This window comes from Chenopodium quinoa, unplaced genomic scaffold, assembly GCF_001683475.1.
Source record: "Chenopodium quinoa cultivar QQ74 unplaced genomic scaffold, ASM168347v1, whole genome shotgun sequence".
Lineage (NCBI taxonomy): Eukaryota > Viridiplantae > Streptophyta > Magnoliopsida > Caryophyllales > Amaranthaceae > Chenopodium > Chenopodium quinoa.
In genome coordinates, this window is record NW_018743175.1 from 4,744,124 (window position 1) to 4,756,376 (window position 12,253).

Consider the following 12,253-nt stretch of genomic DNA (forward strand, 5'->3'; position numbering starts at 1 on the left):
AATGATCAATATAATGTTTCACATATTAAAAACCCTTAGGTATTAACCAAATGGAGGTACTGTATCAAGGTTTGCACATACTGTACCAAGAAAAATACCAAAATAACTTAGACAACCATGAGTCCATGATCAGTACTCAAATATTTTACCAAAATGTGTACTCTTAGTACTAAGTTTGCATTGCTAACCTTCTCATATGATCACACATCACTTTTGATCTCATTAACCATGTTAACTTAATTCGAATCTAATCTAGCAATGTCAATTTAATTATGAATACAACTTTATGATTCGAGTCTAGAAAAATCCTACTGTAATACGTAAAAAAATCTAGTTGTCGTTTGATTGACGAAAAAAACATAGAAAGTTGAAATTTCTAGCTAGGAATTTAAATACTTGTGTGGTGTTTAGTCGACAAATTTATGAGAAATAGAAATTCCTTGGAATTTTAATTCCCTTCTCACAAAATGGATGAACTTAATTATCTAGAGAGACCTAGGTAAGTGAAACTTCTCAACTTCTCATAATTAATCAAACATATTGTAGAATTTTAAAATGCTACTCGTATTATTCAAAAACCGAAAGAGTACTTCATATTACACGGTGTGTCTTATGTGGAGTACGTGTAAACTAAAAAGCAAGTGAAACCCAAACGGAAAGATGACGGTTCCTCCCAAAGCTTGCCCTGTAAGTTTATCCAACACTTGAAAAAGCCCTTCATTTCCGCAATTTCCTCAAACTACAGACCCCTCTAAGCAAATAAACTAAAAATAATTCACTTTGGCGCTCATCCTCTTAAATGGCGCTTTTTCTCCAATTCAACTTAATTATCCCCAAAAATTAGGGCTTCTTCATCTTCCATCTTCTTTCTCTCTCCAAAAACCTCTCGAAATTTCCCCAATTTTCTCTCTCCTAGGGTTTTCAATTCCAGATCTCACCATTAATGGCGATTAATCTAACAGAAGGAGCAATCGAAGCGATGTGTAATGGCGACACTGAGCTTAAACCGTTGCTTCAAGTAGCCGATATTCGACTTGTTAATACTCAAAATCCGACCAGTGCGACTGAGCGTTACCGCCTTTTGTTGTCCGATGGTTTGCATTTGCAACAAGGGATGCTTGCTACTCAGCGTAATGAACTCGTTAAAACCGGGGCGTTGCAAAAGGGTTCTATTATTCGATTGATGCAAGCCGTTTGCAATGTCATTCAAGGCCGAACGTTAGTATCTTAACTCTTTTTTGCTGTTTTTATTCATCTATAATTGATGTTAATTGCTTTATAATAATTTGATTTTGGAAGATTGATTCATTGATTGTGCTTTAGAGTGGGTTTTTATTGGAATCAGGGGTGTTATGGGTTTTCTTTCATTTTATTGATGATTGTAGTTTAAATTTTTGATGTTTTTGTATCTGGTTATTAAAATATTTAATTCGACTGTTTAAGTAGGTTTTTTGAGGGGTAGAGGCTGTTTAAAGGGGAGGTTTGGGGGTTCTTTAAATTGTAGTGTATGAAGTTTTTTGAATTGGGATTGTGAGTATTAGGTGGGGGTTCTTTGATTTGGGTCTTTGTGTATGTTTGATTTCGAAATATTTTAGTGTTTTCAGCTGATTTGTGCTGGTCTTTAAGAAACTAATGTTGGGTTATTATACTTGTTTTGATGGGTATTACCTTTTTGTTCTGGTGGTGGGAAGGGAATTGTTGGGCTAGGTTTGTGGTTCTTTAGTTTGTTGCAGATGGTTAAAGATTATTTTTTTTGGTGGGTTTGGCAATCATTTGTGTATATTGAAGATTGCAAAGATTGGCTTTTGGTGGAATTGCATGAGGATATGTTTGTAATAGGCACTTAGGCAGTAACGGAATTGATGATGCTTCTAATTGGGCAAAAGGTTAGGATTGTTTTCCCTTTTGTAAAGGGCTAGAGCCTTTATAGGCATAAAATTCATTGAATCACTTTAGGATTACAACTTGAGTTGCTTAATGATTGATACAATTGACTTTCTCATTTGAAGTGATTGTATTTCGTCTGTGGTGAGGTATAGATATGTATTGTACTCCGTGAGAGTAAGTGATTGGTTATAGCTGCTCCTGGATATTGTGGAAGCAAATGTGTCATGTCTTCAAACATCTAGGTGATTATATACTTTTTATAAACAAAAGATCAGATGCAAGGTGTCTAGACTGTCTACTCTTCAAGTCCAGACTCCAGACTTGTAGTGGCATGGTTATTCATGTGATGCATTAAAATTATGATCTGGAGGGAAAGTTAAAAGTATGTTGACGAAACTGTAAAATTTTAATTATGCTCTCAGTCATTCTTAGTTTGCTGATTGTTAGTTTATAGCATCCTTGATAACATAATTTTAGTTTGCTGATTGTTAGCTTATAGCATCCTTGATTTTATGATTTTAGTTTGCTGATTGTTAGCTTATAGCATCTTTGATAACACATTTGCTGTGTGCTGGACTCTTTCTATCTGCTTATGTGTTGTTTTTAGCCATCCTTGATTTCTTGAAGATGTTAAGGATTTGGAGTGTGCTGACTTTGGCTTTTGTATGGTCAAATATTATGCAGGATTATTATTATTATCGAACTTGAAGTGATACAAGAGACGTGCCCAACAATTGGTGAACCAAAGCAATTTGTAAATGATGGTGCTAGACCCATTGCTCAAGTTCCTTCCCCTGTGGGTCAAACTGGGATGATTTCTGGAAATGTCCAGCAAGCAAATCTTCAGCCACCAGTCACTGGTTCCATTCCTAGACCTAGTAGTGCAGGGGGTGGTATTTTGCAGCAGCCGAAGCTGGAACGTACTCCTCAAGCACAGTCTTATAGTGGTTCTGTTACCACCCAGGTCTCAGGACATTATCCTACGAATAATGGATCTCCCTTGCGCCCTAAACCAGAACTTGCTGCTGGGAGTACTTTAAATGCTCCTGCTGCTGGTCCATATGGAGCCTTTCACAGTGCCAAAACAGATTCCTTACGTGCTCCTCCAAATGCTTATTCACGCAATCAGCAACCTGCCTATCAGCAGCAACCACCTTCAATGTACATGAATAGGGGTCCTGTTGCAAAGAATGAGGCGCCCCCTAGGATTTTTCCAATTGCTGCGTTAAATCCTTATCTTGTTCGATGGACAATCAAGGCAAGAGTAACATCGAAGGGTGACCTTAGGCACTATAACAATACACGTGGAGATGGGAAAGTTTTTTCCTTTGATCTTTTAGACGCTGATGGAGGAGAAATTCGAGTTACCTGCTTTAATGCTGTGGTTGATCAGTTTTACAACCAAATTGAGGAAGGCAAAGTATACATGATATCAAAAGGGGCGTTGAAACCTGCTCAGAAGAATTTCAATCATCTTCCTAATGATCATGAGATATTCTTGGACACCACATCTATAGTGCAGCCTTGTTTTGAAGATGACAGTCAAATTCCTAGGCAGCAATTCCACTTCCGGCCTATCAGTGACATTGAGGGCATAGAGACCAATGGTATTATCGATCTGATCGGTGTCGTTTCTTCTATCAGTCCATCATCCACAATTATGAGGAAAAATGGAACTGAAACTCAGAAAAGGAGTCTTAACTTGAAGGATATGTCTGGAAGAAGTGTTGAATTGACCTTGTGGGGAAATTTCTGTAATGCAGAAGGACAGACCTTGCAAAATATGTGTGATAATGGAAATTTTCCTGTTTTAGCTGTCAAATCAGCCAGAGTATATGAGTTCAATGGGAAAGGTATTGGAACTCTTTCCACAAGCCAGTTATTTATAGAGCCAGATTTTCCAGAGGCTCAGAATCTGAAGGAATGGTTCGATAGGGAAGGAAGAAACATGCCTTCTGTTTCTATTTCTAGAGAGACAACAAGTTTGGCTAGGACTGATGCTCGTAAGACCTTGTCTCAAATTAAGGATGAGAAGTTGGGGACCTCTGACAAGCCTGATTGGATAACAGTGTGCGCCACCATATCATTTGTCAAAACAGACAACTTCTGCTATACAGCATGCCCCATCTTGATTGGGGATCGACAGTGCAGCAAAAAGGTCACAAATAATGGAGATGGGAAGTGGCGTTGTGATAGATGTGATCAGTCTGTTGATGAATGTGAATATAGGTATATTCTCCAGCTTCAAATACAGGATCATACTAGCCTAACCTGGGTAACAGCTTTTCAGGAAGGTGGTGAACAGATTATGGGCATCTCTGCTAAAAATTTGTACTATTTGAAAAATGAGGAACAAGATGATGAGAAGTTTACAGAAATTGTTCGTGCAGCTGTTTTCAATAAATACATATTTAAGCTGAAAGTAAAGGAGGAGACTTTCAGCGATGAGCAGCGTGTTAAGTCGACAGTAGTAAAGGCAGAGAGGGTCAATTTTACTGCTGAATCCAGGTCTATTTTGGAATTGATGAACAAAGTTAAATTAGGTGATTCTGGTGCCCCAGGTGCCAAATTAGAGAATGCCACTGCCAATTTTGGAGCAAACAGATCAGGAATTGGTCACGCTGGAATTAGTCAGCCTTCAGTTTCTGGTGTGAGCTACGGAACAAACTCTGCTATTTCTGGGAGAGAAGCTGGCATGTATACTAACAGTAGCCAATTGGGGAATCAATATAGTGGTGGGTACGCTGGCGGTGCTGCTGCTTCTGGAATGCCTATGACCTGTAGTAGCTGTGGTGGTATTGGTCATAGTTCAGCAAATTGCCCTAGTATTATTAACAGTCCAGCAACCTTTGGGAATCAAACAGTTCCTGCCGGTAGCAATTCTGGACAGTGCTATAAATGCCAAAAATTTGGGCATTTTGCGAGGGACTGTCCTGGTTTAAGTGCTGTGCCACCAGCTTATGGTGGTAGTAACATGGGTCCTGGTAGATATGGTGGTGGCCAGAGACAACACGTTGGAGGTTTTTAAATTTTAGGTATTAGGTGACGTCTGTACAGAAGTGTTGGCGCCGGGTTTTGATTGATACTTTATATCTCCTGGTTTAGGTTTGGCACTGTTTCTGGTGTTTTTGACTCTGTACAGCAGTCCGCTGATGTCTGTAATAACTGATACTTAGCCATCCGAGCCTAAGGAGATTTTGGCACAGTAGATTGGCTTTGCTATGATATTGTAGCGTAGTTAAGAGGTTTCTTTTTCTTACATTATTTTAGTTTCACATTTTGACTTGGTTTATCTAATGGATATTAGTTTATGTAATTTAGTATAATCTGCTTTCACTCTGTACTATATGTAACGTTTCCTAGCCAGCTTGGTTGTGCATAGTGCTTTTTGTTTTTCCTGGTTGGATGCAATTTCTGTTCTGAAAAAAGTCTTCTAAAATACAAGTCATGAACCAATTTTGATGCTTATTTCTCACTACATTATGGATGTCAATGAAATTGGGAAGCATTTACCAGCTTGAGTTTGTACACTTTTTATGGCAGTGTACAAAAAGGATACCCACGTCCTCTGTTTTCCATCAAGGACATTTGATCATCTGTTTAAGAATACGGAGTAAAAGCAATCGTTGCGGATTTAGATTTTTTTGGTAATGGAAAGATACACAAAGGTTAGGGGAGTCCCCTTTCAAGACAATTGCTCGTTGCGCAAAATTAACTTTCAACTCTTTTAAAGTTAAGAAAATTGTATTTGGTTTTGTAATTTTTTTCAATCTAGACAGATCTAATAGTGTCAATGAAAAAAAATTCCTTGGTATAATAATTATTGTTTTTGTGTATAAATATACTTGCATTCCAAATCACTTTACACAAACTTAAGCAGATTACAACTAGTATAATCTACATAGCAAGCTTTATTGATTTACTAACTCAATTACTACGTAGTTCATTATGTCTTATTTCATCTCACTCATTCTTAGAAACATACATTAGTTCCAGATGAGCCCGCATTATTGTGCTTGCTTGAAAGTGTACAAAATATCACCTGCTCATTCCCACAGGAATTAGTGATGCCGTCGTCTACACGGTCTGTACTATAGCCTGGAAATTCTTGATAAGCAGCTTTCTCAGAAGTTATAATTTGATTTTCAGTCACTGCTTTCATCCGAATTCGCTCTGCTCTTGAGCCAATTACCTGGCCTAGAATTGATGCACCAATTGTTAAGGCCATTGCAGTCTTGGGCATCAAAACGGCCTTTCTAAGCATAGCTACAAAGGGTACAGCAGCATGAACTGCAATGAACCATGACAATGAAAACTTCTGGGTGTGTTCTCTCCAAATCCCAAGAGGTACATTAGCTGCCATGCCCAATGCAGCAATGCAGAGCATCTTTGCTGGTAGAGGTTGCGGGCGGAGGTTTTTCACAAAGGCAGTTTGAGCAAGAGCAGCCCTGGCAGCCACTATAGCAGGTGGACAATGGAGCTTCATACCTGATGGTGGTTGCAGAGCCTTGGCAACTAGGGGAAGCACGTGACCTACAGCCCGATAAGACTTTGCGATTGGGCAGTTCCCACTTTGTAGCCACTCACTGCTGAGGGCCTCATGTTCTGCTGGATTTCCTTCCTAAATATGAGAAAACACATGTAAAAAGTTTTTTTTTTTTTTTTTTTTTTTTTTTTTTAAAAAAAAAAATCTCAAAAAGAGAAGAAATATCATATACTTCGTTTAGATTATCAAAAGAAATGACAAGTGATGCCATGTACGAATCATATAGTTTAGTCGTTCATGGTTTTCCTGGAAGTATAAATTTCAATATGCCCACAATTTGTTCTTCAAGAAAAACGCAATGACTTACTTGAGAAAAACGATCCTTTTTCCCTGAAGACTCGGATTTCTGCTTCTGTTTCTTCCATTTGTCAGATAAGAAATTGAAACCAAATGGGCCCCCAAGTCCAAATGCTGACAAACTAATCGTGGCTGCCTTTGTAGCCAACGGATTAAACATCAGAGAAGATTGGGGTTCCAAATGATCATCAGCATGAAAACTTGGCCTCCTTGTGAGTGGGACAACCCCATCCTTCCCATGGAAAAGGTTGAAAGCCAAATCGAAGTTTGGACCATCTTCAAAAATTGGACCCTTGGATCCAGCAGCCTGCAGCAGTAGAAGCAATTATGATTTTCGGAAATAGCGAAGAGAATTGACATAGCTATGAAATAAGCAATACTGTACCACCAAGTAATACGTAGTAGATAGCTAAGAAATCCTGCAAATTTTCTAGACTAGAAAACCACAGACAAGAGACACTGGATTAGCAGTTTAGCACTCACTGGAACAGGAAGATTCACATGTGCGAATGACAAGTTTGTGGGTTTGCTAATGTTCCTCAAGAACGGACATTGCTGGATATCTTGTTCATCGAAGGGGCATTCAGATGACTTCTCCTTCATTTTGTTAAGAAAGAAGTCCATAAAACCTCTTGTGGATTTGGCCTGCAAGAAGAGAGATTTCCGTAAATAAAAGCTAATCAGAATATGACATTATGACATATTAGCACCGACAAGGCAACAAGCAACAGAAAGGTTATGGAGAAATGCGCAGGATTGTCTTCCATATGCGCTGGATCAGTAAAAAGTTCATATCGTTAGGCTGCTTCAGGTTTCTGCTACAATTATACTTAGGAAGCTGGGGCGCTATCAATATTGATAGTAATCAAAGTATATGTCATTCAGTTAGGCTATCAGTGGACAAGAGTATTTTGCATAAACCTCTACCCCAAATCCTTTGAATGATTCGTAGGTTGTTTATTTTTAATCAGTCCAGAAGTTTGAGTAATTCCTCCAGTCAAATTTCCACAGAGAAAGATGGCATTGAGACAACTTTATACCTCCATTCTAGGAACAACAATTAACAGTACTTCATAAAAAAAAATTAAAATATCTTTCTGTAAGAATGTTAAGCGTCTCAATTGTGATGGATGCTTAAGCTCATTGCCTTTGAGTGTTCCATGCCATGATGCCAATGTAAACACAGGCAATTCAGCTAACAGTATAGCCATCAGCAGTTAAAAATTGTTAATTTAGTGCACATATCATCATCACTAAAACATAGAAATGTTCATAAGGAATCCCCTATTACAATTGTTAGCATGTACATTCTACATTCATGATCCAACAAGCTTCCTAGTTCACCAATGTCTCTAACTAACGGGGCTCTTGATCACGTCATTTTAAACGGAATGTAGCATGTGCAGTTGTGCACGCTACAACCAAGACTATTATTTTACACATTCTAAACAACTTATTGTACAATAGATATTGTATACCAAACAACTAGCATGCACAGATTCCCTAAGGTAGATAAACAAGGGTCCTATCTCACCTACCTTAAAACCCAAAACAAATCAAAATTTCTCAGTTAAAAAATTGGACAGAACCCCAATTTAATTTACCCAAAACACCATAATTTTCGCAGAGAAACCCAGAAAATACAACAAATTATGATTCCAAAACAACATAATCTTCGCAGAGAAATCCATTTTCATAAATACTAGTACAATAATCAAGAACATGCAAATGTATAAATTGACTAGGGAAGATTCAATCTTCAATTAAAAACAAATTAAATGAAAATACATTACAAAAAAAAAAAAAAAAAAAAAAATTAAAAAGGAGAGAAAATCTTACAGAAAAATTGGGGATTTGAGGAAGATGGAGAAACAAAGCAGAGAGAAACGTGTGGAGAGCACAAGTTTTGATTGTCCCTAATTTTTCGGGTAAAATTTCCAGTGAAGGAGAAAAATAGCAAACAATTCCTAAATTAAAAATGGAAAATTAATTTAAGGTTAATATTGAAGGGAAAAAAAAAAATTAAAAAAAACAAATTTGTTGGTAGAACTAGAAACTCATTTCTGAGGCTCTGGCCCCACTTGTGTTGACTTTTTTGGGTGGTCAACAAGCCTTTGTTTGAGTATAGTGGGCTGGGTCGAGATACAGTTTGAGTAATTGTTATCGGCCCAGAATGAAACAGGGCCAGCCCATGAGCTAATTAAGGTTGAGAGATGGGCCGGTTCATATCATGCTTTTGTTATTCACTTGTGCGAGCACCGATCTATCTACATAGTACTCCGTTTCAGCAGTTTATACACAGCTGGTTATATCATGTGGCCGCTTGAATAATCCCTATAACACTGACAAAGTAACCCCTATAACACTGATCGAATAATCTTTATTATGCTAACGGAGTAACCCCATGATAAGAATTTACGCTTCCGTTTTCATTCGTTTTATTGAAATTGCAACATTTGCAACTTGCTAACCCATGTGGTCATACAAAAAGTAACATAGAGAAAGAGATAGTCAAGTGTATATAAAGTAAATGAAAGTTTGATTAAATGAAAAAAATATGTAATTTATCAATCATGGATTCACATTCGTTTTTAGTAGACATAAATTCTAGGGAGGACATTCTATCCACAAAAATCAAGGATAACAAAAAACGTCGGCGAAAATGCTCCAAAATTGACGGTATGTATAATAAATACATTAATTAATATAATTAATAAAATTTGGACAAGTAGTTTGAAAACCCAAATATTAATCTTTCATTTTAGAGTGTAACAACTAAGATGAACATGGACTGTTTTGGCTGTTTTTGTGTAAAGTCAAGTGGATTTTCTTTGATGAACTTACTCCTTTGTTTTATGATACTTATTAATACCGACATCTTTTTATAAATAAATATCATTTTCTTAACAACTATAACTATGTGTATGACGGCAACCCCATGCATTTGTCCCTTTCTCGATCTCTGATATTTCATTTAAACTACGTGAATGTAACAGTAGTGTATAATGTATAGTTTTTGAGTTTCACATGCATGCAGTAATATTTATTGTGCTCCCTTCATTCATGTCTCAATTATGTGAAATATTTCAATATACAATAGGTCAATAATACTACTATACATTATGGATCGGATCTCAATTAGTTATGATTGGGCACGTGTCAAGTCATGCAAGCACACGTGTCGTGTGTCTCTAAGGGGTTAAGGAATATTTAAGCCTTGCGTTCAAATGAGTCGTGTTTAGAATGGGTCAAGAGCTAGAAAGTCATAGTGTCATGCCATGTCCTGTCTTACATGCAGTGTCATGTCATATTGTCATGCTAGGTGATTATGTGCCAGCACACCCTTTTATTAGGCCAAAATTTAAAAATGATGTCTATGCATGACCCATATCATGGTCCATCAATGTGTCTTTCATGCCATGTTGGGCATGTGACATGTTCTTATCGAATTGGACAGATTTTATGCCTTGCTTGACCAATTAATCCTCATTTTAATCTGCCCAACCCAGACCAACTATGTTTATTTCTACGACTATTATTGTACGAGTATTCTAAGGTAACCTATCACAAAACATAATACGCCCGCTACTATAACTACTCTATTAGAGTGATCGTAAGATGTGAGTGTGAGTGACACTGATATTACAGTAGGACGACAGTTGCGCTAACTGTGGTGGCGCATTATCAGGAATGAATGGTGGTGGCCTAAATGCTTGACCTTAAATTGTCTAAGCCAATTGTCTAATTTCAAGTATGAGTTAGAATTCAACAAGTACATGTATGGCTGTAGGACAATTGCTGTGATTGGTGTAGTGAGGGGAAAAAAATATACATTAATTAAAATTAGGTGGACCTCTTATCAATAATTTAATGGGTCATTTTCAATATCTTAATTAGCTTTTTTTTTTTTTTTTTTTTTTTAAATAAATCAATTCAAATATCTTAATTAGCTTGTATACAAAAAATGAAGCAAATTGATCAACTACCCGTATATAGTAGAATGTAGATGAATCGGAGCTATTCAAATACAATCAATCGAATTAAGTCACATGTAATCGGGTCCTTTCCACCCTACCAAATAAAGGCCATGGGAATTGCCATGTGCTTTGCTATATAGTGAATCTTAAAAGTTTTGGGAAAAAAAAGAATAAAAAAAACATATTAAAACTTAAAAGTTCATTTCTTTAGTAAAATAAGGGGGTTTTTTTTGAAAAAAAAAAAAAAAAAGTATATTTTTGTATGTTCATCCTACTCAATGCTCTTATACTTTCGGAACTGCTCAATGCTCTTATACTTTTAGATGTTTTTTTAAAAAAAATTATAAATTTTTTAAACGGGTTCAATTTGGATGTGGTTTGAGGTAAATATACTAGGCTTCTGATTGATAACTTAAAAGTTGGAAAATTAATTAATATGATTAGAAACTGTTAACGCTTCCAAGTCCAAGTACTTAGTAGAATGCAATTTAGTAGTGCACTAGCGAGTAGGGCAACATTGCATTTTGATCCTTTGACTTTGAGCTAATTGATGTGACAAGGAAGGTCGACTGTGGTCTTAACTATTATTACTCCACATCTATCTGAAACTAACAATTTATTGAAACTTTTACGAGTTACAAATTAAATCAAGATATACAAGTGTAAATGTTGCTTTAAAATTAAAGCGAGTACTATATAAAGATGTTTAAAAAAATAAAAAAAATCATATGTTCACCACCGCAAACATACGAGCATAAAGTATATATGGAGCAAGAAGACTCTTAATTCTTAAAGCATTCCCAACAATGAGAAAAAAAAATGTTAATGAGCAAAATTTTGGGTAAAATTAAAACAAAAATGACTTACATCAATGAGTAAAAGCAAAAATGCTCATGAGCAAATGAAAATTGCTGGATGAGCATTTTTAAAGATGAATAGTAACTATGTGGGGTCCACAAGACAAGTAAAAAAAAGAATAAAAATAATATAGTAGAGAGACATGTAGGAGGAAATTAGTAAAAGTAAGAGAGAAGATGTAGTAGAGAGAGAATGGTGAAGAAAGTTTTTTTTGATCATTGGTGAGATAAAAATATGATCACAAAAATGCTCATGAGTTTAGAAGAGAAAGAAAATAAATAAAGAGAGAATAAGAAAATTAATTTTTTGCTCATTGTTGATAGTGCTCTTATAGCTTAAGTTTTCATTCCTTAAATTTGCAAGATATTTTAGATATTGTGAAAAGGTTCCACTATATGTCTATATACTATAACCACCAACATTATTGTGTTAGTGTACGAATTATTTAAGTATCCACAAAAGTCAACTTTTTTATTTTAGAAATAAAAAAGAAGTCCAAGTGTCAACATGCAAGACGTAACCATTGCAATAAGTATGCAACATTGGTGATGAGTACCATGATAACCATCATGTATCCTCCTCAATTCCTCATGCAAATATTTATGATACTAATTAATAAAAATGTTCTTTTCAAATTATTATATTTTCGATAATAGGGATAAATCTCAAAAAGAAATATTAAAACTGA

At 36.1% G+C, this 12,253-nt stretch overlaps 2 protein-coding genes across 2 annotated transcripts; one reads left to right on the plus strand and one right to left on the minus strand.

Annotated features, from left to right (window-relative positions):
• The first annotated feature begins 626 nt into the window (after positions 1-626).
• Positions 627-5,226, plus strand: LOC110732651 (replication protein A 70 kDa DNA-binding subunit A-like). Its single transcript, XM_021912616.1, has 2 exons — positions 627-1,218; positions 2,572-5,226. The coding sequence occupies exons 1-2, from the start codon at positions 944-946 to the stop codon at positions 4,913-4,915; spliced, it is 2,619 nt and encodes an 872-aa protein (XP_021768308.1). The 5' UTR covers positions 627-943; the 3' UTR covers positions 4,916-5,226.
• A 455-nt stretch (positions 5,227-5,681) lies between these two features.
• On the minus strand, positions 5,682-9,186 carry LOC110732652. The gene is made up of 4 exons (XM_021912617.1): positions 8,570-9,186; positions 7,214-7,375; positions 6,741-7,037; positions 5,682-6,508 (listed from the first exon to the last, which is right to left on the minus strand). The coding sequence occupies exons 2-4, from the start codon at positions 7,352-7,354 to the stop codon at positions 5,861-5,863; spliced, it is 1,086 nt and encodes a 361-aa protein (XP_021768309.1). The 5' UTR covers positions 7,355-7,375; positions 8,570-9,186; the 3' UTR covers positions 5,682-5,860.
• Between the last annotated feature and the right edge of the window lie 3,067 nt (positions 9,187-12,253).

Coding starts and splice junctions, on each gene's coding strand:
- LOC110732651 (XM_021912616.1), top strand. CDS start 944: ATGGCGATTAATCTAACAGAAGGAGCAATCGAAGCGATGTGTAATGGC. Junction 1,219..2,571: donor AATGTCATTCAAGGCCGAAC/GTTAGTATCTTA, acceptor AATATTATGCAG/GATTATTATTATTATCGAAC.
- LOC110732652 (XM_021912617.1), bottom strand. CDS start 7,354: ATGGACTTCTTTCTTAACAAAATGAAGGAGAAGTCATCTGAATGCCCC. Junction 7,038..7,213: donor ATGTGAATCTTCCTGTTCCA/GTGAGTGCTAAA, acceptor CTACTGCTGCAG/GCTGCTGGATCCAAGGGTCC. Junction 6,509..6,740: donor AAAAGGATCGTTTTTCTCAA/GTAAGTCATTGC, acceptor TCTCATATTTAG/GAAGGAAATCCAGCAGAACA.